Source organism: Coturnix japonica, chromosome 4 (genome assembly GCF_054131305.1).
Source record: "Coturnix japonica strain WE chromosome 4, WE-NBRP24, whole genome shotgun sequence".
In the NCBI taxonomy this organism is placed as follows: Eukaryota; Metazoa; Chordata; class Aves; order Galliformes; family Phasianidae; genus Coturnix; species Coturnix japonica.
The window spans coordinates 68,352,059-68,379,499 of record NC_140666.1 but is presented as its reverse complement, the minus strand read 5'-3'; the positions used below and the strand labels follow the sequence as shown (position 1 = coordinate 68,379,499).

At 34.8% G+C, this 27,441-nt stretch overlaps 1 protein-coding gene and 1 long non-coding RNA gene across 23 annotated transcripts in view; one reads left to right on the top strand and one right to left on the bottom strand.

Moving 5' to 3' along the window:
- Positions 1 to 27,441, bottom strand: part of FRYL (FRY like transcription coactivator) — a 139,044-nt gene that overhangs the window by 22,712 nt on the left and 88,891 nt on the right. For 18 of the 22 annotated variants that reach the window (XR_014945977.1, XR_014945978.1, XM_085547204.1 and 15 more), the window contains 26 exons: positions 26,373 to 26,497; positions 24,972 to 25,029; positions 23,955 to 24,046; positions 23,425 to 23,597; positions 22,820 to 22,980; positions 22,183 to 22,293; positions 21,113 to 21,267; positions 20,773 to 20,872; positions 19,454 to 19,622; positions 18,030 to 18,289; positions 17,754 to 17,894; positions 15,811 to 15,979; positions 14,607 to 14,691; positions 13,558 to 13,670; positions 12,423 to 12,573; positions 11,959 to 12,062; positions 11,060 to 11,245; positions 9,532 to 9,736; positions 8,540 to 8,661; positions 7,867 to 8,057; positions 7,095 to 7,189; positions 5,697 to 6,304; positions 4,978 to 5,075; positions 4,186 to 4,356; positions 3,144 to 3,284; positions 805 to 1,002 (listed from right to left, as the gene is read on the bottom strand). Coding sequence is in view for 20 of the 22 variants with exons in the window: in XM_085547204.1 (XP_085403330.1) it covers positions 805 to 1,002; positions 3,144 to 3,284; positions 4,186 to 4,356; positions 4,978 to 5,075; positions 5,697 to 6,304; positions 7,095 to 7,189; positions 7,867 to 8,057; positions 8,540 to 8,661; positions 9,532 to 9,736; positions 11,060 to 11,245; positions 11,959 to 12,062; positions 12,423 to 12,573; positions 13,558 to 13,670; positions 14,607 to 14,691; positions 15,811 to 15,979; positions 17,754 to 17,894; positions 18,030 to 18,289; positions 19,454 to 19,622; positions 20,773 to 20,872; positions 21,113 to 21,267; positions 22,183 to 22,293; positions 22,820 to 22,980; positions 23,425 to 23,597; positions 23,955 to 24,046; positions 24,972 to 25,029; positions 26,373 to 26,497 (4,182 nt within the window). In the remaining 2 variants the exon portion in view is untranslated. Of the gene's footprint in view, positions 1 to 804; positions 1,003 to 3,143; positions 3,285 to 4,185; positions 4,357 to 4,977; positions 5,076 to 5,696; positions 6,305 to 7,094; positions 7,190 to 7,866; positions 8,058 to 8,539; positions 8,662 to 9,531; positions 9,737 to 11,059; positions 11,246 to 11,958; positions 12,063 to 12,422; positions 12,574 to 13,557; positions 13,671 to 14,606; positions 14,692 to 15,810; positions 15,980 to 17,753; positions 17,895 to 18,029; positions 18,290 to 19,453; positions 19,623 to 20,772; positions 20,873 to 21,112; positions 21,268 to 22,182; positions 22,294 to 22,819; positions 22,981 to 23,424; positions 23,598 to 23,954; positions 24,047 to 24,971; positions 25,030 to 26,372; positions 26,498 to 27,441 lie in introns of those variants that run through there. The other 4 variants (XM_085547212.1, XM_085547198.1, XM_085547200.1 and 1 more) reach the window with 2 other exon arrangements.
- LOC107313702 (uncharacterized) lies at positions 132 to 27,441 on the top strand. The gene is made up of 4 exons (XR_001555138.2): positions 132 to 216; positions 9,312 to 9,362; positions 13,209 to 13,274; positions 27,374 to 27,441. It is a non-coding gene; the product is annotated as an uncharacterized LOC107313702 (long non-coding RNA).

Genomic DNA, 27,441 nt, shown 5'->3' with positions numbered 1-27,441 from the left:
TCTACACATTTGAAACCAGTCTTACATTATAGAGGGCCTTTTTCTTTGTGGCTGTTTCCATTTTAGAATTCCATGAAGTGCATGCCTAACCCACTGAGCGTCCATTCAACAGCAGTATGCAGGAAAACAAAGTTGAATACTTATGCCTTAAGCAACAGACCATTGCTCTACTCACCTGATTGCTTGAAAAGTGTAAATTCTATACTGACAGTCCAGGTATGTTTTTAAATGTAATTTTAAAAATAACTTGTGAAGTTCTTCTATAGATACCCTCCCTGTTATTAACTAATTATTGCTACAGTTCTTTAGAACACACACAACTTCTGAAAATCAAGGATCATGTTCAGCCCTTCTAAAAAGAAATGTTACTCTGATGAATTCTGTGGGAATTCCCCAGTGTTTTGGCTTATTTGCATGCAATTTATGTAATGTTCCTATGCCATGCACATCTCCAATCATTATCTAGGAACAGTTTCAACCAAGATCCCTTATTTTTTATTCCTTCTAAAGTCCTCTCCAGATTCTGCATCCCTGTAATATCACAGTCACTTGGCTCTGCTCCCACCTCCAGACATACAAATCATCTGTATTAATTAATTTTAATTAATTAATCTCTTTTACATTTTAATCTCTAACGAATCTTTTTCAGTACAACTTGAGTTACACCTCACTTGTGCATAGAACTTCAACACGCATTCTTAAAAATGATATTTACTTTTAGACATCAATGAAAGAGGCCAACACAAAATAAATCCATGTTTGGAACAAAAAGTCACTACTTTGTAGTTTAAACAGAACGATTACCTCTGATATATCAAAATGAAAATCCAAGGTCTTGCCAGGTAGCTCCTTGGAAACATTATTAAAAATTTTTGTGAAGGAGATTTCAGGAGAACCTATGTCACCTCCATAAGATTTTGGAATATCACTAGGTACAACAAGGCTTGCTGATCGAGACACCACCAGTTTCAAGATATTGAGGGCTTCCTTCCAATATGGACTCTAAAAGGAAAATAAATCAATCACCAAACAATCACTTTGAATAACACAGCAATTTTTAATGTACAGTAGGATTTTTCTTTGACTCATTTCAAAGTTCCCAAAGCCAAAAGCTCTGATCTACAGGTGACTGCAAGGCATTAGCACTAGCAGCAGCTCTGGAACTTGAAATGCTGGTAAGGCAGCGGTGAAGCATCAGGTCATCCCACAGCCGTCAGAACAAGCCAGGCAGGCTTACTAGCTCCAGATCACAGCGCACATTGGACTGTTCCATGCCCCTTTCTCCCAGTATTTACGCAGTTTGTTTATGTGTTTGTCTTTGTTTTTCTCTTTTCTTTTTTACCATTATCTGGAGTATCTGTCCTTTATGTCCCAGAAAACAAAATTCAGTTGCATTTAAAAGCAAAATAATTTCTACCTCCTAGCATCTGTATTTGACGCCCAAGGGCAGAATAAGCTGAATTTAAAACAGACAAGCATATTGCATGCTTTGTATTTCTTCATGCATTAGAAAGATGTTTTAAAAAAATTTACAACATTTTTTATCTTGCATCAAACCAATGGAGCTCTTAAAAAAAACAAGGACGAAAGTATGTGAACATAAGAGGCTGTGTCTGAGCTAAGTGCTCTCTTTAAAAAGATGATTAAGGTGATGTGAATAATTCAGCAGTTCCATCTGCAGAGATTGCAGTGGATAACAGAAGAGGCACACACCAAAAGCAGCACTTCTGGAGGGTTAAGATTTACGCTCCTGGAAATGTGAGGATTCTGAATGAAACCTACATCTTCCTGTTCTTTGGAATTACTAGTAATTTATTATTTTTTTTAGTACCACTATAAGTTTGTTAAAATACTTTTTATTTACTGCATTAAAACAAATACGCGCCACTTGCAAGGCTCTAACTAGCACATGCTTCTTTGTAGTCAGTGATGGTCTTCAACAACCTCGTTAATTTCAGTGTATCATAAGCATTAAAAAAAATATAATCTCAACTTGCACCATCCTGTAGTAATTCATATTTATTAAGATGCACTGTGATCACAGGAGACTAAAAAAGCTTGTTTTGTAGCACCACAGTTAATCAAGAAATCTTATTTTATGGCCTCTTATTACCTAATTGTTTAATCCTATCAAAAAATGCATATGCTTCTCTGGAACATTCTTTCACTACTACCAGTATTTTGACAGCTAACATCTTCTAATTATGATTGCATTCCATGGTGGTATGGTCCTGCACAGAAAGCTCAGATAAAGGTTAAGAGGCAAAGCAAGCAGATGTCAGGCCATGAGGACCGTCATTATGCCAATCATTCCATTTTGCCTAATGCACTCGGACAGGAACACAATATCTAAAGTACATATCCATCAATAACAAAACATCCAGGAAACACTACCTTTCCTGGTTAATTATCATTAAACCACTTGACTGAGCTACATTTGGCAATAATGGAATTCAAGGAAGAGGGAAAAAAAAGGAGAAAAATAATGAGAATGCAGTGCACTGAAATGGCTTTGTGCTCCTGGCGTTTGTATAAAAATCTTTCAGCAAGACGTTACATTTTCTTCCCCAAAACAATTTTCAGCAAATTGTGCTCCAGTTACAAAGGATCCAATTGCCTGGGGCAAAACACTGTTTCATGGACTTGCTTTAATAAAAAATCCCTGCGCTCAGATTCCTTAAGGTAAACATTAATGTGCTTCACTTCAACAGATGTATTAGTGTAAGTGATTTAAACACGCACTTAGCAGTAAATCTTCTTTCTGAAAAGGAATACACTTAAATAAAACTTTGGGGCAGTACTTAACAGTAAATGTTTTCTTATTTAAAGCATTATATTTTAATAGTCGAAGGATCATCTGCTATGGCTACGCATATAGAACTCTCCACATCTATGAACACAGATGCACCCTCATCCACTTAATTTGTCCCAAAAGATGTATCTCCAATTGGACAAATATATAAGCCCATAGCAAATTAAGTATGTAGAGCAATAAATAAACAAATAAATAAATATATAAATGAAATACTATGGAGTCTGACTTCAAGCAACTGTTTTTTATATTTAAAATATATAAGTCTAAAAGAAAATCAAGTGTAATTTCCAATTTTATAACAAGCAGAAAGGCTTCTCAGAGTACCTACCTGAACATATTTACCAATAACTTTAATGATTTCCAAATTAAACTGCTTCACTGGTGCTGCAGACAGGTCAATATGACTCAGGAGACTGTATATGATCTGTAGCAAGGATTGCTGCATACTGGATAACCCTTTCTCTAACAGCTAGGAAAGAGATTTTAAGAATCAATGCCTCTAATGGTAGCAAGAAATGAAAATGAACATCACAATGTAGACAAACTTTCATACTTATTTATTTTTCCCTACAATAAATCTTAGTGTGCCACTCCATTATTTTCTCAATCTTATTTTAGGTAATCAAGTATTACTTGTTCTAACTCATTTTTCCACCGAATTTCACAATGTCTGTTAGCACAGATCTAAACTACCTAATAAAAAAATACTTCTTACCAAATAAAAGTGTTCAAATGAAGTAAAAATCTCTAAGCTGCACCTGAAACAATTACATCCATGTATACACAGTCTTATGAATGAAATAAATATATAGGAATTCATTTGTAAGAATATTTACGTATTCTTTCTTCATCAGTTTGAAGGAATATTCTTCAAGGGCAAGCTCTACAAGCTCTAAAAGCTTTTTACATCATGTACTTTTTTAAAGGTAACAACAGTTTGTCTGTATAAGTAGTTGGTAGAATCGTATTGGATTCTGTCCTTAGATTATCTTTGATGACACACTATGCATTACTTACAAATGAACTTTGAAGTAAGTTCTCAAGGACAACTTTAAATGTGTATTTGGCTAAAAAATGTATTTTCAAATATGCAATACCTTTATTTTACTAAAGTCAAGAATATGCATATTTTACTCATGTAGCATAGAGCATAACTAACTATTGTAAAAAGGGATCTGTGGTTATTATTTCAAGGCACACTCCAGTTGTTGCGCTCCCAAGTGGCACTAGTCATCCCTTTTTCATATCCTAAAACATGTTATTTATATTTTCCATGGTAAAAGATGTTCTTTTCCACCCAATATTCACAGTTATATGAACAAGGAATAAGTGAAGAGTGAACGCAAAATACACCTTCATTAAAAATTTACCTCTGCGAGATAAGTTACAAGGTTAAAGGTGGCATCTGAGAAGGAGTCGTGTAAATATCGACACACAACGTTAATCCAGTTAGAACAGTCCCTGGAATAACTGTGTGTGCTGTATAAACTCATCATATGAGCCAGATTGGCAAGAGTTGGTGATTTCTCCTCTGCACAAACCTGAAAAGCCAAAAGTATATACAATTACATTACAGGTGACATTTGAACCTATGCATCCATAAGTCATTACACAATTTTTCTAGACTCCGTCCCCAATAACTGAAAACAAAGTAATCATGAAAGCAGTTATCAACAGTTTCTGCTGGATTTTTTTAAAAGATATTTCCTGTTTATTACTCTGTACAAGAAATAGAGTCTTTGCTTCCGATCCACAACTACGAAAGGTAAGACTCTCTTATCATCAGTAAGTTAAGAAGGAAGTGTGCCTAAGAATTGAGTTAGTTTAAATTTAATATTACAAAATTTAATAAATTTAAATGTAATATTACAACCAGAAAATCAAACAAGAGGGGAAATGTTACCACTGCTAACATGTAAGTTCTTTCTTACATATAAAGTTTATAGAAAAAGCTAAATGTATTTTTTTCAGTGGCAAAAAAACCTCAGGAGCTTACTCAGACCAACAATATAAATGGGGACTGGATCACATTTATGAAATTAATAGTTAGTTATCTCTCTATAACTTGAAGAATCACGTAAATGAATTACATGAAGGAGTGGAAAAATATTGAACCAGTGCTGGCAATAAAAGTAAATCCCAGCAAGCATCATTTCACATACCTTTGCTATCCTGTCAGCAGTTTCCTTACAGAACTGAGTTGGATTATCAAAATGTTGGATCAGATGAGGAAGTAGGCACAAGATGTTTAGGGGAAATCCTAAACACATACACAAACAGTTATATGAGTCCTAATGATTTTAGCATAATTTAATGTGGACTGTGTGTGTGTGTGTATCTCACTGGTATTTAAGTACTCCTAGAGGAAGATATACTTACATTCTTACATATATATTATATATAGACATGTAACCGAGTTTGTATTCATGCATAATATATAGGTATGTGTGTCTTAGTAGGTAGACAGATGAAACTTAAATAATCACTGAATCAATTAAGCAAAGCTGTCAAGAAACTCGGTAGCCTAATTCAATATAGTAAAATTATTTATATAATGTGCACATGTTGGAGATAGTACTTAGCTTTTTAGTACAAGATCACAAAGAGTAATACATAAACTCTTCAGACTTGTTTGTCAGCAAGTTTGAAGTAATTTAAGAGTCAATACATAGAAGTTTTTGTGCAGTTTTTTTGGCACATAACAACAGTCAGTAATGTATTCCCACTTACTAGCACTGCTACAAAACACACTACAAATACCATTTGATTGAAAGGAGTTCTTTTCAAGGGAAAAGCACAACCACTGCTGATTTTGATTATACTTCACTTGATTAAAAAAAAATTACCACATTTTCATTACAAATATATTTACTAATGTTACCTGCTAGCTGAGAAGGATCCACCAAAGCATGTCTAGAAATTGTGATGAGTTTACTGAGGAGGTGAACTGTCATTTCTTGTGTGGATGCTGAAGTAAAGCCTTTAAGGAAAAGCTGCTGAAGGCCTGGAAAGTTATTCCATTTCAGTTTATTCTGCACCTTTTCTATCTTTTCCCGACTCTCCGATTTATCCAGAGGCAAGTGAATAAGAAGTTTGTTGAGCAGCTTGAGAGCCAAAAGGTATTCGTACTCGTAGTCTGATTCTAGCAATGAAGTTGCAATCCAAAATATGGTGGCCATCAGATTGACAGGATCAGTAGTTGGCTGCACATCATACATCCCTCCCTCTCTCAGGGAGGAAAGGCTTCTAGTCCTGGCCAAACTTCCACCATGATTTATCCTTCCATCCATTATATCCAGTGTGTTGCTCCGTCGACGGTCACCTCTCCTCTCACTGATCAAATTCAGTCTCAAAGAATTACTTCTTGTATTGTTGTAGTATCCCAAACAATTGCCACTGTTAATGGGACTTGTGCTTAGATTTATCTGTCCAGTGCTTTTCCTATTAGCTGCATACTTGTTCCCCATTACAGAATCATGGTATGAGGTTCTAGAATAAAAATCATTATAACATGTTATTCAATGCAAAATGCAGCAATGCCCTTTAGAAAAAGGGGAAAAGGATGAGGGGAAATGGTTTTAAACTGGAAGAGGGTAGGTTTAGACTAGATATTAGGAAGACATTCTTTACTGTGAGGGTGGTGAGACACTGGAACAGGTTGCCCATAGAGGTTGTGGATACCCCCTCCCTAGAAGCATTCGAGGTCAGGCTGGATGAGGCTCTGAGCAACCTGGTCTAGTGTGAGGTCTCCCTGCCTGTAGCAGTGGGGTTGGACCTAGATGATCTTAAAGGTCCCTTCCAACCATTCTACGATTCTATGATTGGAATAGAAGTATTTATTGCAGTACAAGACTTTATATCTGTAAACTTCAAATTACTTCTTAAATATTATACAAATGGGGAAAACTAAGACCCCATGAAATTACATTATATAATCAAGTTCATTAGGACTTGATAAAAAAATCCTGAATGTACTCACAGTGCCCTTATTTTTGAGAAATTTCAGATTAAATGACAGTATTTTATAATTGAAGCCACATGAAAGTTTTTGAACCAAGAAGCTAATTTGGAAAGGTAGCAGATATCTACCTCAGCAAATCTAGGCTCGTACGAGTTTTGCTTGGGAAAGAATGATGAAAATGTCATAAAAGAGGGCACAGTTTTGCTAGCAAGATATCACTACCCTGCAAAGATTATTTCATTATATAAGTAACAGAGATCTTAAATAATGCAAACGTATATAAACTTAGAATGTAGCTCGACTAGTGAAAGAACTTACTGAGATAGAGCAGAAAGCAGATCATAATGCTTCATGGTTTCAGCCAATGTATCAATAGCAGATTCTAAAGTCAGAAGCAGTTCTATGACAAAACCCTGGGGAAAGCCAAAGGTCATTGTAAATTACACAAGACGCAGAAGGAAAATCACATCACAACTATTGAGTACCAACATTAAATCAGCATCAATAACTAAATTATTCCCGTGCTTCAGTTAGAACATGACCTTGAAGAGAAATGTCTAGCTGGCTACAATTTTAAGATGGGGGTGGGGGAAAGTAAAATGACAAGCCCTTCAATTCATTCCTCAAATTTCAAAATATAACTCTGATTTACATGATTCTTAAGTATGATCTTATCCTTGGTGTCTTAGGATCTCATTTTGCAACACTGAAAGCTCAGATCGAATTCTTCAGACATGACACCAGGTTGGATGTTTTTAATACTTCATCTAAGTTCTTTATTAAGAACACAAGATTATCTTTTATATGGCTGATCTCGTGACTCTTTTACTATGAAGGATATAGCATTTTTAAGAAACAGATGCATCAAACTCTCATAAAGCTGACACTGCACAGCATATCTCATTTCACTAGGTGAAAATTTAGAAAATATAATGACTAAAACTGCTTTGATATATGAAATATCTTTAAAAACAGAAGTAACCAAATCCAAAATGCTTTAAAATTTGGCCATCACTAAAATAATAGATATGGATGTTATTTTAAGGATATTCAGTTTTCTATAAAATTAGGGGGGGAAAAAATAAAATACCTGAGCTTCTTCTCCTGCATCTCCAACAGTTTCTACTAATCTGGAGAGAACATCAGACAGTGTAGATGCAGTAAGAGGCTGCTTCAGAGCCCTGAAGATCTGAAAGGATCTCCCGGCATAGTGTCGAGAGGAACACGAAAGAGCAGTTTGCAAAGCAACTTCACTGAGGCAGTGTTCCAATTGAAATCCTCCTATATAAGAAAATAAATACTCAGATATCACAATGCTTCATTGAAAAATCCCACAAAAATACCCGATTTTAATAAACAGTAAAACTGTTGAAGTAATCCTTAACTTCAAAATATTCTCATCTCCTACATTTTTTCTCAAGGAATACTCATTTGAAAAATCTTTCCAGGCATAAGAACATGTGTTCTACAATACTTAACACTTCAGAGACTTGCTGATAACAAAACACTTATGATTTGAATGTCATGCCCACAATAAACTAGTAAGATATTTGTCTCTTTCCTAGAATATCATATTTAAATCCAATTCAACAGAAGTATGAACTGAAATGTGTGATGCACAATAAAAATCAGCACTTTTTAGAAGCAGGAGGCTATCACAAATTCATTTTATAGAGCATCTGCAAACTTACTGGTACTGAAAAAAAACCATGCCGTTTGCAGATTTGAACATTCCATCGTATTTTAACTGTTTTCTAGCTTACCTGAGCTAGACTGTTTAAATATAGATACCACATGCTTTAAAAATACAGTTAACTGTTCAGCACTCTTTATATTGGGGTTCTTAGCTGAAACATCTTCATGATTCCAAAGTGGCCCTCTTTTCCTAAAAACATAAAAACAGAGCAAACGTGACAGAATGAAAACCATGGCCTTTGTCACTGGTATTAAATGTTATTTTTGCCTTAAGTAACTGCAAAATAATCTACTGCCTATCACATAAACAAAGCCACTCAGAATTACAGACACAAATCAAAGAACTTTGACAACAGCTTAATATCTCTACAACAACACACAGAAAAGTAGGAAAACAGTGAAAAGCAATGGATCAATTGTAACTGAACAATGTAAATCTAAAGAGATGCTCTCCATTAGGTGATATTTAGTTACCTAACAAAAAGCCAGTTACTGCTACCACTATTATATAACTGTTAAAACCACATTCTTTCATACCTTTTTCTTCCCAGCAATAAACCACACTATTCTAACTTCAGGGCCATGAAAATCTTGTTTCTGTTGTTGGCAAGTTTCTCTTAACTTCTGATTAAGCAAGCTGGGTTTCAGACTTAGATGATTTTGAAAGCTTTATATACGCTATCATATAAACTAAACAAGTGCTGCTTTTTTTTTTCTACAGATGTTATTTGCCACTAATGTCTTCCCCCGCACATGTTCCCAGCTGTTTTCTGTAAGTCAATCCATAACCTTCCCACAAATCTTGCAGCTTTCTAATAATTTTCTGTATTTTTTCTCTAGGTTGGAAGAAACTATGAGGAAGGCAATGACAGTGAACCTATGCTGAACATGGTAAGAGACTTTTAAACACTCAGGACAAGAAAAGGGGCCAAATTCATTTAGATAATTGGAGATGTAGGGTTGTTCACACACTACACCACATAGAAACACTTCAGGGTCAGATTTGATTTTCATACTGATACAACATTTCTCTAAACAAAAATGGAAATGAATATCTTACCTTGAGGTAATGAATTCTATGAGAGTTTTTACTTTTTCATCCTGCTCTACTGAAATGTCAACCTCATTGAGGATGGTGGTGTGCATATGAGACATGGCAGCACTCGTATTTCCTAAACTGATGCTAGAAGAGGTAGAACTTGAACTAAGCCCTGAGTCAGTCATTGGGGAGGGCTGGTAATCGGGTATAAAATCATGAACACCTGCTGAAATAAAAATGAGACCATTATCAGTTCAACAGTTCAATACTAAATAAATAAAATGAAAAATGAGCCCTCTAAAAATTAGTAAATTAACAAATATAATGAGAATAATTTCATGGATGCAATAATTTCAAATGAAATCAAAGCCTGAGCATGACTGGACCCTTAATAAGGAACAGTTAGATTCTCCCTTTTGAATCACTGGATGCTGTTTGATTTTTGTATTGGTAATACAGTGAAACTACAGCTCAACAGCCTCTGAAGCACCTCATCATAGAGGAAGTTGAGACAAGTGATCCAAACTGCTTACAAATAACATGCAGATCTTTTCTTTTTTGATTAAAACTCAATCCTACTGTAACTACCAGCACTTTAAGTCAGCAAACAAGAAGTTTTAACTAGTGAATCAGTTCCAAGTAGGGCCTTTCTAGCTGCACAGCCTCTGAAGTTAGCTTAATACAGTTCCTGTTCTCCATGAAAAGAACCACACAGCCATGAAAGAGAACTGTACCATCTCCTCGCATTATGCCTACATTGACAAGCTGCTAGGAGAAAGCAAACTGACAAAAGAAGACAGTCATGAATCTCTGACTGCAATAAACTTGAAACCCACAGACAAACACCTGTGAACAGGTTTATATAAAATAATTCCCTGAGTGTGCCCACTTTTTAATTCCCCGTAACTGTGAATTATCAGATGCAGAAAACAGATGCCTATTTTTGGTCAGAAACAAAACCACTTCTGATTTCAGAATGGAACCAGCAGATTTTATAGCAATGTGCTGCCACCTACTGAATTCATATGAAATACTCTTTTCTTTAGAAAATACATTAGGCTTACACCTATTATTTTCACAGTTACACAAAAAAACCCATATTATTTATTGCATAATGATATTGTGATGCTTAAGTAGACCTCACAAGAATACTGTGCTAGGTTATTAAACAAGCACAAAAGACTGAAGTAAACAGTTCAAAGTTCTTATGCCCAAGAAAGAGATGCTTTTTCCTGTTTAGTTTTGTTTTTTGTTTTTTAATTATTTTATAAACAACTTAAAAACTGTGCTGTTACAGACCCAAAGCATAGAATTTCCTCTGTTTTTTTTTTAATTATTAATTAATTGCTCAACTGAGCTCACTACTCTGACAACGGGGCACAAAGTGTGAATGTGAACATTACTCATTCGGTCTTAAAATACTTTTTAGCCAGCTAAGCGGAGCTGAAATAAAATGTACTTTGCTAACAAGGGCTCTGAAAAATAGTAAAGTAAAAGAGATAAAGCCTAGAATTAAACTTCTGCCATTTTAAGAAGTCCAAAAGCATACCTGTAAAAGTATAATCTAAGTGTGTAGTTTGCTTGACAGTAAGCATCCTGGACTCATTGAACTCTCTGTTTCTGAGTAGGACAGAAGCAACAGATTGGACATTACTGCCAGATCCCATCACTATCAGCAGATGCAAAAGCAGTCGTTTACAATGCTCATAAACTTCAGGGTGACAGTGGTCAAAACCTAACACAGATTAAAAAAAACAAAAACAAAAACAAAAAAAGTTGTATTAAATGCAGAGAACACATTTGATTATTACAAAAATAGCACATCTTCCAATTGTTATACTTTATCACATTGACACATAGGGAAATAATTAACTGCACACATGATTCCTGCTAGATACAGAAGCTATTTCTCCCATACATAAATGTTTTTTTCAGTGTTCAAATATAAAAACAAAGCACACAGTTTAACAAACACGAATATATCCTCGTTTCTTACACAGCAGTCAGAAATTAATATGCTCTCTGTATGAAAATTACAGAAAGGAAACAGAAGGAAAAAATAAGCAGAATTTCACTTTGTCTTCTACAAGAAGGCAAAGAGAAAAGTGAAACAACAAATTGCTTTTGAACAATAGCAATCCTTAATTATATCAATTGTTACAAAGTTGAAAGGTATTTAGGTGAAATCTTTTTCAAAAGGCAAAGGAATGCCATTTTTGTTATGTGAAAGTAAGTTTTCAAACAGGCCACCACAAGTATATGAATAGTGCAGATTTTTAGCAATACAGCGGTCCATTCCATGTTTTGTGTTAAAGCTGTGTTTGTAAACATTAACCTATTAATGAAATTTAAATACAATGGCAAACACTAATTTAAATGGAGAAAAGAACAGTTATGTACTTAGGTACAGTTTGTAAGAAACCAGAAATATTTCTAGAATGTTGGTACCTATAAAAATGGCATGAAGCAAAAGATGCAAGTAACCTCCCCACTCCACCTTCACACTGTGGTCGACTATCAAGTCAGTCAAAAGGATCACTGCTATGTTGCATCTAAAAGCAAAAATAAATCTGTTAGCAGAACATAACATATAACCTTTATATTGAGCTGCAAAGAACTTAAAATGCTTCTGAACAGTTTTCTCTGAAGTCTAGCTATAAACACCCACAAACACGCATTAAGGGAAAATACGTATGCTCACGATGAATACAGAGAAACTTCAGTTCCTCAAAACAAAAGGCTTGAAAATCTTAAACTGCCAGACACATAAAACCATGAAAATAACTGTAGTATCTTTATGCATTATCTTTAAATTTACTATGCTTAAATTCCTATATTTGTACAACACACAAATTGAAAAGCAATGAGTTGCAATCAGCAAGCATTTAACAATCTTCAAAACAGTTACTTACCTGTGCAGAGACATGCCCGGAGAAGTTGTTTCAGGCAAGTAATCCACTAAGGGTGACCAGCAACCTCCAGTGGGTGGAAATGGGAGAGGCTCTCCTTGATTGTGCTCCATCACCTTCAGCCGCCAGTTTGAATACAGAGGCATGGAATCACCTAACACAGCATATGAAAAAAAAAAACCACCATAAAAATGAAAACAAACACCCTCAGTATGTGTAGTTTCGTATTACATCGAAATTGTCCATTTCTGTTTTACAGTCTTGTAAATATTTTTGAGTTCTTGACAAACTGAGGCCTATATGCAGCAGTTGGACACAGGCAATAACGATGTGGGATAGTTTGGTACAAGAGCAGACACAATTAATAAGCCACTGTTTAAATTATGTCTCTGAAAGTAGATGGGAGTTTCAGAAAAGATTCTCACTTTTACCCTTACACCTGCACCTCAGACACCTCAAAAAAAAAAAACAAACAACAAAACAAAACAGAATACAGATCAGAATAGATTAAATAAAGCAAGCTTGACAATTAATTATAGATACACTGCAAGATCTTTCTTCCCTGCAATAAGGGATTTGATAAGGGTTCTTAGAAAGTTTTGTCTGCTCTTTTTTTTTTTTAAACAGGCACTGCTGCTGTTTAAAAGAATAATCACTTCTAATTGTCTTTTTTTTTTTTTTAATATTTTAACTTATTTTCTATCATCTTTTTTCTCACACATTTAATTTTCCACCTGCTAATCTCTCTTCTATTTCTTCAACCTAATCTACTATTTTTCATGCTGATAGGGGCAAAGAAATGGAAGGAAACTGCTTCACTTATGATGATATTCACAAGTCATTCTGGATTACAAGGTAAGGAAAGAAGGCATGTTTATCTCCTTTACACACAGTACTGTAATCAAATATGTGCAAGATCTAAACAGCAGAAAAAAGACTGGAGAATGTAAAAATAATAATAATAACAATAAATATATATTACGTTATATTATTTAAATGCATAGATATTTTTCAAAAATAAGTTGACAAAAAAACCTCTTTATTTATCACTATTTCCTCATGTTCCAAAAGCTTCAGCAAAAGCATTCAGTTTTGAAAATTTTATTTTCTACACACAGAAATATTTATAAACTATTACTTTTCTCCTCTTCATATGATCCTCCAGAGCTGCTGCTGTAGCGAGATTCTAGTCTGTGGTGCTGACGGTTTAAGTTACTGTTCAACCCGCTGTAGATGTCTAGATGTGCATAACTGCAGGAACAAATAAAGAGACATTAGTAATTGGCATTCTGTTGTAAAAACTGATCCGTATTTCAATCAAACTGTTACGCAAAAATGTTTCATCCTACAAGGACAATTATACAATATGATTTAAACATCTCAGCTGTATAAGACCTCCTGCAGCAATGCCACATAAGAGTATTTGGGGAGAGAATCCAGTACAACTCGATTTGATAAATCACTTCCACCAGCATTTAAAATATTAACACGTGTTGGCATTATACATTCTTCTCACTAATGATGAAATGATTCTTTAATCTTCATTAATCTGCTAAACTAGAAGGAAGTCAGAGAAGCTGAAGTGCCCAAAGCATAATTTCCAAGCTCTTTTGAAGCAGCTTCTATAACTCCATCTTTTCAAGCCCAAGATACACACCGTATATCGTATCAAAAAGCACTTTCTCTAAGGAGGTTTTAGACAATGCTACAACAGATGCCAAAACTTTCACAGACTTTCAAAACTGTCATCATTACTTTAAAAGCTTCTTCAGCTCAAGCCTGAAAAGCAGTCAAGTACTGGTCTGTGCCTGGGTAGGACAAATTCTGAATGACACCTCAGATTTCATAATCTTCTATAATTTGCTTTAATTGAAGTATGAGGCTCTGTCAACGTCTGTCAATATATTTACCAATTTAATTATATTGATATAATTATCCTGGAGAAGAAAATTGTTCAAATGGGAAATTACATTGCTATAATTAGAGAAATACAATTACTTTTGTATTCGCTGCAGAAGTATTTCTAAGGCTTGGAAACAAGTCATCACAAAATAAGCTACATTACAGCTACATTACTCTACAGTAACGGCCTGTGCAGCATAGACATATCAAAGCCATTGAGATGCAAGTAATTATAAAAGCCACCAGGAATTATTGTAATTTAACTATCTCTGAGGAGATACTTACTTCTCTTCAATGCTGTCTTTTATATGTTTACTGTCAGGGTTGCCATCTGTGGGAGCTACCATTGTATTGCTACTAGAAGTGGTACCTGTTAATCATGGACAAAGACATTGGAAACTGAATAAAAAAAAGCAAAGCAGACTTAAGCTACATACAGTGACCCTTATTTTCTTGTCCATGCCAGGACTCCTAAACAGACACATGCTATAGCAACAAGCACAAATACAAACCAAGCAGCAGTGATTACTTTCATGTAGGAGAAAGAAAAATTATTGCATAGACAAATAGATTCTGAACTGCTTCAGTAATCTCACTAACTGGAAAATAAAAAAAGCAAATAATTCCAGGAATCTCTAAGTCTTCAGAGTAAATGAAGCAGAAAGGCTTGTTTTTGAAGCAGGACCCAGATATCTCTTTCTTTCTTTCCTTTATTCTATTCATCTGTAAAATGCAGTTGGACTTTGGTATGCAGTTAATTCAAAATACAAACAGATTAGGGATTAAAACCTAGCAGTGTTCAGTGAAGCGTATATCAATCTCTTTTTAAGAGAAACTATCAAGCATCACACTCACTTGATCATAATTGTGAAAAATCATGCACCTCCTTCTCCCTACTTTGTTACTGTCAATAAACACTACAGTATAAGTGCTCCATACTATTTTTAATACGTTTGAAATACTTTCATGAACAAGTACCAATGCAAGCACCTTGTTATCCAGATAATCCCCAGATGATAGGCCCAGGCTGCTTCAGAGCACTGACAGCTCTGCATCTGAAAAGCTAAATCCTTGCATAGATACTCCCGTCCAAGTCTTATGTGGCTCTCTTTGAAAGATGCTTCGCCAAAAACATGATTTAAAGTTGTATTTAAAGATGTAAACTGTCCCAGCTGTTTAGCTGGACAGATATAAAAGTGATATATTGAGGGTAAACAGATGTGCAAGATCTGAATGCAGACAATATCTAACATATATATCAATACAATCCTGTTCCTTGTGAGTCTTTCAGATACTCTTTAATAAGAACTCTGGATAATCTAAAACCTGCCCATCTTTCAAAACAGAAATTCTATCATACTATAACTAAAAGAAACAGAACACTGTACTCCTACTAAATATTTACAGATGAACTCCAATATTTTAAGTGTTTAATAGAAACATATTTGTCATTGCCAGCAATAATAGTTTAAGCTCAATAAATTCTCACCTGAAGTGACAGAAGGGATTTTATAGCTGGAAGTAATGCGGTAATATGGCGGATTATCCATATGGGTGACTCCTGAACTGACAGGATCTGTAAGCTGAAGTTCGCTCACCAGCTCTTCCAGTAGTTGCATTGTTTTGTCTCTACCCAAATAAACAATAACTTTCTTTACCTGCCATCAAATAGAAAAGTATATATACATAAAATAGTAATACACATAAATACAATTCTTACCTTAGTTATTTGTAAAAAAATAAATAAATGAAAGATTTGATCGTCTCAACTCAATAGAACTACTACCTGCCTGTAGTGCCATTGAGGATACCTGCAATTTATTCTAGTTCTAAAAGCAAACAAAATCACTTCCCACAGACAGAAACACCAGCAAGCATCAGAAACATCACAAAAATGTATCTTAGTTCAATGAACATTGTTGAAGAAACAAAATAGCTTTTTCTAACACAGGTTTTAGCAACATCTGAAATTATGATTTGGACAGTAACACTAAGAAATTAGTAAAATGCTAAGCAATTTAGGATGTTTGACTCATGGACTTACTTTATCTCTTGGATCAAACTATATTGGAAAGTTTTGGGGCTTCACTGCTACATTTCCTGATTTGCAATGAAAACAACTGCCACCCAATGAACTTAACATGACCTTTGTAAGAACACAATATTATAAGTCCTATATATTCACAGACAAGCATACATAAATATAAATATATATATATATATATATATAAATCACAGATACCTTTCTTTCTTTGTTTACTTCATATCTACTTTTTTGGACTGTTAGCAAAACCTATTATAATTCTCTGAAGAAAGTATTAGTTATAGAGCCATCTTATTTCTTCCTAAAGAACAGAAATTATCTGTGGGTGCTGATTTGCATATTATGATGGAAAGGAATTGATCAGTGCGTATATGGAATGAAATCAATCTAAAATCAGCAATCGATCTCCAAGGTTCTTTTTTTTTTAATGACAAAGGAACAAAAATGCAAAACCAGATGTTCACTAAATCTTATCCTTTTAAAAATCTTACTTACTAAATAATATCTATGGTCCATCTAGGACACTGAATTTTGACAGCTCACAACTGATAGATGGCTTTGTTTCAGATTTATCACTGATTAAATTGCAGTAAGTTACTGATACTTTCATAACCAGAAGACCACCAGCATCAGAGAAATTATTTTCTCAGAATCTTTTATTTCATTTTACAAATCCTTGGATTATTCGTCTTCAATAGCAGACTTCTTTAATTTCAAAAGTTCTACAGGCTTTCAGCATACTATATACTTATTACAGTGAAAAACATTCTTTGCCTCTTGAACTTGTCATTGAAATAGCAAAAGGTTTCCTTTGCCAGGGACAGCTAGTGTCCATTTAATCCTATAAGCCTATTTCTAGAATTAGTACACTAATCGCAGAGAGGCTGAAGTTGGCAGGGACCTCTGGAGGTCCTGCTGCTGCTCAAGGAGAGTCACTCACTCAGAGCAGGCTTCCCAGGAGCACAGTCCAGCCAGCTTATAGCAATCTCCAATAGAGAGAATAGATAGAAGCTCCCCTCTGTGGGCAACCTGTGCCAATGCTTAGTCTTTACCTGCAGAGCACTGCATCAACTAACTGATGATGAAAGGGAACCTCCTGCTTTTCAGTTTGTGCCCTCTCCCTCACCCTGGCACTGGGCATGACCGAAGAGAGTCTGGCTCTTTGCTTTGAGTATGTAAACCTCTTTGCTTCAGGTTTACATACATTTTGTATTTAATTTATTCACTGTATACATTGGTCATGAAACAGGGGGTGATATGATTACGCAGCTAGATTTGGGTATCAGAAATACTACGTCATATTTTTTGCTTGGTGATCTTTACTGCTAGAGACTCAGTTAATTTCTAAAACACCAGTAACACTAAGGAGACTCATACAGTATACTTACATAAGGCAAAAGGCTGGGTTCGCTGTTCACTCCACAGATGCTGATCAGGAAGTGCAAAATTATTTTCAGATTCTTTGGCCAGCTGTCTGCCAACGTAGTCCAGACATTTTCAATCTCAGACCAAGCCACTTCATCACCATACTGGAAAACAAAGTCAATATCTCTCTTGAAAACTCCAGCAAAATTTTTGTTTCAAGACTGACCAAAAAAAAAAAAATCATCCATTTTTGGGTATATTTGCAACTCCATTTTCATTCAATACCAATTAGTTTTTACCTTTGCAGTCATATACATAAGGTTGTTCAGGACCATGGCTGTAGCTTGCGGTGATCCCCAGCCTTCTCCTCGTAGCCAGCGCCTACTGTTTACCATTATTTCTCTGTCCTTCAAAGAATCTTCTTCATCTTCATCTTGCCGCCGAAAGGTTGGCAAAGGTTTCAAATCTACCAGCTCAATATTGTTCATCCACGGCAGCAGATAATGCAGCATTACCTGTCTCCCAGCTGGGTGAGCTGTTTGGATCCTCTGACTTACTTCTGTGATTCAAAGATATATATATAATTCAAAGATGTACATAAATGGTGTGTCATTAATCAGAATTGCTTTGCTAATAACAATCCCTACTATGAATCCAGTACATCACACTAATATAAAAAAACCACTGACACTGACATAATTCTTTTGTTTAACTAACCAATGCTACTTCATAACCATCATCATTATTCTTCAATTGACTCTTCTGTCAAACAGCACGGCTGAAGAAACTGAACTGCTGTATGCAATCACACACACATAGATTTGTATGCACGAACAAGAAAGCGTGTACTAGGTTCTGATAGCTTTGTTCACTGCTGAAAGCTTCATGCTTGTTTCATTTACCAATTTTTGCAAAATACAAGCTAGTTTTATTTGATTTAGTAGCCTTTCATTGAAAATGGAAAACAAAATCCAATCTCTATGTGCCAGCTTCAATTCTATGGAGAGGAAAACACAAGTAATACCTTCCTGGACACAAATGAGTCCTGATGAAATAAGTACGCATTGCATGTTGCACAATTAAAAACATGGTAAAACCAGTCTGATAAGCAGGGTTTCAGCACTGCTCATTTCTTACATAAACATTAAGGACAAAGCAATTCAAGTCACCCAGGGGAAAAAATACATTATAATATATCATACTGTGTTTGATAAGTATTAAACTAACTAGACACTATTACTAACTAGAGAAAAATTCCTCTAATTGAGGAGACAGCTGAATACCTAAAGCATGTAAAAAATATGTCAAAAAAGCACTTTAAAACTTCTCTTAAACTTCTCCTTGCATTTTTTTTCTTAATTTATGCAAGAGATTATTATTCTGCAACTATTTAAGATGTCACAGAATATTATTTTTCAGCAATCTACTGTAAACAAAAATACTAGAAAGATTAACAGAAGAGGAATTCTGAAAATCAATTATTTTATTAATACATGGTTTCTCTTTAGTATATTAGAAAGTCAGAAAAATATATTTAATTCATTCAGTTTCTTCTTTAATACATTATAAATAAGAATAAACAAAAATTCTAACTCAGTAAGCTCAATTTTCACCACTTACTTTGAAGACATCATCAAACATTCCTTATTTTAGTGAATTATGAACTATACAGTAAAAGATTTCAGACCTGGTGACCCTTATATTGATTTATTTTAAACCATACCTGAGAAAATGGCAAGCGTTAGCTCAGGGTAAGTCCTTGCCAGTTCTTCTGACAATTGATAGTATGACACAGAATAGAGATGCGGTAAAGGAGAAGGCTGACCCAAAACTCCATCTGTCCTCTGAACTTCCAGTTTGTGAGCGTAACGGAACATCTTTGGTTCCAAGATCTACAACAGCAATGTTCAGAATTTGAAGCTCTATACAGAGTTATATTAGAAGTCTTTATTAAAAAAATCACTATTGAAATCTATGCATTTACTCTCATTTAATGCTTTGTATCTTTCAGATCTCCATACATCTTCTGTGTCCACAAACACTGTGGCAATTACACAGAATTGCTGACACTCATCCCATTTGATGCATTTCCAATGATAAATTCTTGAGTTAACTTATATAACTTATCCAACATATATTTTTCCATAACAAATTGCAAAATACCATTGAATACTCTTATTTCCAAACAATATTAATTTCTGCTCGAAACAAAAATAGAAGAAACACAATCTTTGATGTGCCAAAATGCAGAGGGAAGCTAAAGCAGTTCAGCACATCCAAAATTAATTTTGTCTGGTCTTAAGCAGCAGTGTTCACTTGACAAGAAAGATGGGACTGAAAGGGAGAATGCTGAGTTCTGACACATTGGCAACAGCATGACTTCCGAAAGGATTTTACTGCTTAATTTAGCTGACAAGGACCTTGGGAAAAATCTCTAAGATGACTTTTGGTATGAGCTATGAGCAGTATATACAGATTAATATACACATATATATATATATTAGTGCTGCCTGTATTACCCCTAAATGTCCTTGGAAAGGAATTAGCAGAAGTAAATGACTAACAACATTTCTGCTAACACCTCTCCGTGTTGATGGATAAGGGAAATGTTTGGCACCAATGCAAAAATCAAGACCCTGACAGCTACATCACTAAAGAGAGCAATGAAACAGAAGCAACTCAATTCTCTCTGAGACAGTTTTGCAAGAATTGATCTATACAACACTTTATTGTAGTGTTGAATCAGAAAAATCTTCATTTAGCTTATTTATCTTAGAAAGCACATGTTATGAAAATGTAAGTCTTTGTATATCTTCTTGAAAACAGACACATGTTGCTGACATCTACTTAGACCAAGTAAGGGATACAGGCTAACTATTTATAAAAACAGAGAAGAAAAACATACATCCCATTTTCTTAGAGAAAGAACAGCTAAATGATAACAAAAATATCTTTGTGGGTTTTGCTGCTGTTATTTGCAATGAATAGAGATTGTTCTAATTTTTAAAATAAAAACAATTGAATCAAAATTAGCTTACAAACCTGTAATAGTTGCATAGCAACTTCATAGATAGCCCTAGTAGAATCAGCTGCTTTAAACAGTATCAGATTTAGAAGGGTCACTGTATCACACTGGTAATCCCTAGGGAAAAATTGCAAGCATAAAATAAATAACATTAATTTATTATTTTTTTTAAATTTGAATTTATTAAGTAAAAGCTAATTCATAAGGGATATGATATGGAATAACCTAACATTCTGGAAAGCTTCTCTAGTAACACATACACACAGACAGGAGTGTTCTCTATTCTTTAAGGGAGGAAAAAACATTCTAAATGAAATGACATTTGGAAAATGATAGTTCTGAAAAATTCTGCAGTACCTGTTTTGGAACACACTGGCTATGGCTTTAAAGCAGCCAGCTGCTACTCTCTTGGAACCTGTATAGCACCGGTCCACAGCCCAGTACATGAGGTTACTCTGGTCAGGGTTGAGTTCCAAGAGCAGTGTAACTGCCTCACAGCCCAGCTGGTGAACCTGCATTCAGAAATGAACCAATTAAAAATAAAAGAAAATAAAATAAAAAAATAAAAAAGGGCCAACTTATAAAAATGGCATAAAAGAGGAAAATAGATATTTAATCCAAAACATCTGTAATACACAAAAATTATTCCAGCTAAAAATAATGAGTCCACAGTTAAAAATAACAACAGCTAATCTATCGAACTGTTTAATGCCCAACTTGTACACACAGTAAAAGATTACTGAAGTAATCAACTAGATAAGTAAAGAAAGTAGACTAGTAAACAACTAGGTAGCTCTAACATTCCTTTTTCTCAGTTCCAAGCCCATATTGTGCTATTTACTCTTTTCTGGACACGGGTCTGAAGGCATCAGATACAGAAAAGCACTTAAATATAGACAGGTAATCTGTGGGGTACAAGGGACTGATCCATCTGGAGACTTGCATAATCCCCTGAATCTAGCCACTGGAGCAATAATTTTATGCTATCACAGAATTAGTGCAATGGAGGCCCTATCTTTTAGCTGTAAAGCTTGCCTTAAACTTGGTCTTCAGAATTCCATAGGTCCCCATCAATGGACTCTGGAGTCTCATAGACATTACATTAAAAATCTTGTCTCCTTTATGTTTCTGAAGCTTGTGCTTATTAACACAACTTTATCTAGTTGATTAGCTTAGAAATTACAAGAAATCTGTTTCAGTCCTTTCCTCTTTAGTTCTGCTATGTCTGTACTCAGAATGTGCCCCATGACTGGCTTCCTCAACTTGGTGATAGTGAGTGTTAAGGAGAAGGCAAAAATATGCACTCCCAAAAGCTTTAGGCATAAGCCACTCTAAAGCCCTTGAGTCAATGTGACCACAACAATTCATGAATGCCTATGTTGAAAGTACTGACAGTTGCAAACCAAAATTTACATTGCCTGCATTACCTTCTTATCCTGTGAATCCAGAATATTGTCCAGCCATTTGTATAAATAGCCATCAGATGAGAGCCCAACATTATCTGCCACAGGACCACAGCACAGTACAGCAGACATAGCCTTTAGAAAGTAGAACAGTACATTTTAATAACTCAGATACAGAAGATGTGTTTTTATCAAGCCCATTAAAATCCCAGAAAACTGTAGTCTTTTCTGACAGATAAGAAAGACTACAGCTAGCAAAAACTGAATTACATCTTGATAAAGAAATACTTCAACCAAATCACGTTATTCTGAAATAATAACAATTCTGAAGTTAAAAGTGAAAAGCTGACTTATGCAAGAGTTCATATGACAGTTTTTATTATTAACAAACTTTAAGTGAAAGTCTTTCTCCTTAGGCAGCTGAGAAATCATGGGAAGTCAACATTTACCAGTAATTTTAAGTAATTCTTATTCTACGTGCAATGATTTAAGTATGCAAAAAAAACCAATTATCAAAAATGAGCAAGTAGGTAGAACAGAGAAATAAAGTCATAAATGACGAGGATATGAAAATCATCCCCCACAAAGCTGAGATGTTAAATGTACATTAGCAAAATCAACACGGGCATTTATTGTCAAAGATCAAAAAGTATTAAAATACCTTTAATGCACAGTATTGGTGTCTGTTTATTTGCATGTTCCTGTCACTGTATCTATCCAGGGGAGTAAACATGATACTAAAAGGACCTGCCCAATGACTGAACAACATAAATAGACTGTGGCGGAGACTTTGCTGTGGAAAGACACTTCTTCTCTGGTGGACTGTAAGAAAAGCAAATGAAGTTAGAAACACTTTTTGTACCATTTTTTAAAATTATATACATAAAAGAGAATTAGAGTCAGAGAATCAAAGGGAAACAATAAAGACACACAATTTCAAAATCATAATAGCTGGATGTAGTTTTACTGTTATCCTGCTAAACATCACAGAGGTATTTATTAATCTGAGATATTTATTAATCTAAAAAATGTAAATGCATTGCCGGTCAAGAAGACTTTTGTTAAACGAGAAAAATACTTGTAGCTTCTAAACAGTATCAAGTATCTCTCTTAAAAACCCTCATTGCTGAAGCTGTGTTCAGAACTGATGGTATATTTTTAGTAATGCATTCTGCAAATTCAGGTTAGTAGAATTTTTTGTTGCTCTTAAAAAATAACATAAAATGAAAACAGTCTATCAGAAGTTACCAAGATCTTTTTACATACCTGGAACATTTTGAATGATATTTGCCACTAAGGCACTAAAATGGCATCGGATATCTTTCAATGTGTCAGAATCCTTTTCATTTTCTGCTTCTAGGAGTTGTCTTGTTAGATCAACATACTCCAGTAACGTGTTGTTGAGGGAATGTGTTTCATTATCAAGGCCACCACTTGCACTTAAAAATAAAAACATTAAACCGTATGCTAAATATACACCTTTAAAAAAAATACCGAAAAAAACCCCCAATCTTTATCTCTTTCTCTTTAATGGACATAAAACGTCATCCTTACAAACACTGAATTCAAAGTCAGTTTTTCCCCAAGCTTGTTTCCTTGCTAATAAAAAACTCCAGTGAAAGTAAACAAATAAGTTTCATTTATCACAAGTCATCCTTCCACAGAATTAGCTCTTACACTGAGAGTAATAGATAATGAAGAAAATGCAATTTTAGAAACACAACTAATTAATGAATAATCCTTCCCTATAGATATCTATATTACAAAGTGATCCTGCTTATCAGTGCAGCCCCCACCTGTGACTAATGACACCAGCATCTGCCAACAGTTCAAATATTCGTACAAGCTGTACACGTAAAATATCTCGACGCCTGCGTCGCTTCATGTTCTGCTCAACAGAGGAAACGCAGAATTAGATGAAGTGGAAAAAAATACATAAAACTGCATGGAATAAAAAAGCATTATTATATCTAGACAACAATTAGCATGAATTATCGGGGGTGCAAAATTTCTATCATCAGTTACCAAAATGGCTGCCTATTTTAACAGATCAGGCAGTTATTCCTTTTGTAACTGCAAGATACACTAAGTTTATTATTACATGTATTAATGAAATAATATCCTTTTTCTTTTGTCACTCTCCTGTCATCAAGTGTGACATACAAAACAATGAACTGCAGTACTATACCAATCTTTCTTGCACATAGGACTAAGTAAACATACTGTACTCCAGTAACATTCTGAAACAAAAGTCATTTTCCTTCTCATCATCTGTATATAAGTATGAATTTAGTATGAATATGAATACAATAGTTACCACAAATAAAATACTGAATAATCATCTGTTTGTGTTTACAGAGATCATTATGTCTGTGGATACCTACAGGGGCTTCTAAACCCTACAGTAAAACATCCTCTCCATCAGAAGATTTTCATTCAGGGCCATTTCCATTTTAAAGAACTAAACAAAGCTGGTTGACAGCAGAAATCAATGCCATCTTAGGAACTACTATTTGCAAGCAGTATTTAACTATGCTAAACTATGCTTAGGCAACACAAATTAAAGAATGTGGGAAAGCTTACAGTAATTTCTAGTCATCTAAAACCAAACTCCTTTGATATAAGAATAATACAGAATTCAAAACAGAACTATTTCACTGTAAACAACTCACACTAACTTTAAAAAGTAACATTTCAATTTGTTAGCCAGCATATTGACAGCTTTTAGTTGCAGTAGCATAACAGTTATTTACTATCATTTCTGAGAAGACAGATAAAACTCTGTGCCGAATACAGGAAAAACATCTAATTACCTCTGGCCTTCTTTCAAGTGCTTCCTTAATTATAGGATGTAATTCTTCTATTAGTTCCCTGAATTAAAACAAAATAATTGAAAGAATATGAACAACCATTAAGTTAACATATCAACTCAAAGATGTTTCATAGTAAGTGTTAAAAATTTACTTAAACACCCTTAGGTTTTACTTGTAGTTTTCTGAAATAAATTTGCATTTAAAAGAACTATTTCTGATAAATAAATAAATAAATTAAATACAAACCACCAAATGGATATCTCAATAATTCCACTAAATTTTCATTTAGAAAGTTCTGAGTTATACTTCTACCAGATATTGTTTTCATTCACTTTCATATTCAGGCCTTAATGCTGCAATAGATACTATTGGACAAAAACGATGCTGGCAGCTGATCATATTATGTTCGTGCAGCTGTCACTATCCATTTAGTTGTTAATAAACATTGCTTCTCTAAGGCCAATAACGATATGCTGACAGATTAGTCAGTCTAGTCTCTGTGAAAACTGAAAAGCAATGTTTTGATACTGTGGTTACATTCCCAATTTGTTCTGAAGCTTCACAGTCTTTTCTCAGTTCCCTCTGCCAAACTCCAACTATCTCATGGTTCCATGAAGAGGAGCAAAGGAATGGAAAAGAGATTGGCAGCATGGATCTATGCAGACAGCACACTAACCTATAACTTACTAATTCCACTTTTATAATCAATAGCATAGTAATTACCACCTCTACTTTAGGTTTGCTGCAGTGTGTCCCACATTTTTCTGTGTACTTCCTGTGCTGTTCTATTCTAGACATACCAAAAGCATCATCCACTGAAGTTTTCATGCTAAATGACTGATTACCCTGCTACAGGGGTTCTCCTTCTAGAAATGTGTTAAAGTGTTCAGAAAGTTGCAAAGACTTTCATTAAATTACATGAGACTTAAGCATGGTGATGAATAGATGCATATTTTTGTTCATATAAACAAAAAAATAGAAGGTTCTTTTTTTGTTATTGTAAAGGTTTTTTTTGTAAAACACAAAGTTTGGCACACAATGAACAAGATAAGCTCACGTGAATAGTAATAGAAAACAAAAGAGAAAATGAGTATTCCAGCAGGTTTAAGTGGTGTTATCAATTATCTTTAGTACCTCTATAACCATGACTGTAATTAACATTGTAAATGTCAACAGTCCACAGTCTGTTCCTCCATAGGGCTCTCTTAAGTATCAATAAAAGGCATGAAAATAATAAAATTAGTTCAGCTTCTAAAAAATCACTGTAATGCAGCTAAGTGCTAGAAAAGAATGATAATCAGTTTTCACAGATTTTTTTAATGCTTAAGAAGGCCTTTTTCTGAGTTCTGTTTCCCCAGCTTTCTTTTATTAGCATAAAACCAGATGAAACACAGCAATTACCTAAAAGCTCCTGGGTTGGTCCTGCCAAGTCCCAGCACAAGGGATTCTGTAATTTCCATGCTCTCAGAGCGCATCATTGGAACTATGTGCTTAAACAAGGAAGAAGGGGATGGAATGCCAATGATCTAAGAAGAAAATCAGAATAAACCTGAATGAAGAAGTTATCCAACGTGCAGGTAACAGGATTAAAACATCTGCTACAATATCAGGTTCTCAGCATTGACTTGAACTACTCATGATAAAAACAAAGTTTTGGACCTTTAGCGTGGAAAACAAATTTCAGCAATGGTACAAAAGGAACATCCTTTCCCTGTGGTGACCAAGATGGATGAAGATAATTGAGAAAGCCTCAGAAAAATCAGTAGTTATCTGCCCTGAAATTTGCTGTTATTTCACTGAACTTAAAAAGCCTCTGGGGAGGCTTCATCCCATCTGTTCGGTAACCTACTGAGGCTCTGTGCTGACTACACAAGAGAGCTGAAATAGACTGTTAGTGACTAGAGCCAATGACTCTTCATAAAGAGCTGAGTATGCAGCTATGCAACACCTTCACAGGCAGCTGAGAGGCAATGGCACTACATATCTTTACATCCTCCATGTGAGAGGCAACTCCAAAAGTTTGAAAATCAAAAATAAACAGTGACTTAGAGGTTTACGTGGCTACCTTTGGATAACATCTTTCTTAGGTTCTTTCACATTTATCTTGAAGACATTCTAATTATAGGAACATTTCCGTATTTCATCTTCAGAGAAAAACTTTAATTTGAACTTTGTTAGCTCTCCAATTCACACTTGCATAATCAGTTTAGAGAAGTGATTACAAACATCTTACAAGATCTTCTGTTTCTTTAAAAGGAAAAGTAAGCCTGTTAAGATTTCATTTTGCAGTTTCTCAGATTTAAGGACAGAATCTTGGTAACAACTGGAACAGGCTGCTTCTGCCAAAAATCTGCTGTACAATCTATGAGTTATCTTCACTGCCTTTTTCCTATCTCCTACAGGAAGCCAAGGAGGAGATGAAGAAAACACAAACACCAAACACAAAAGAACATCCAACCACATCTGCAGG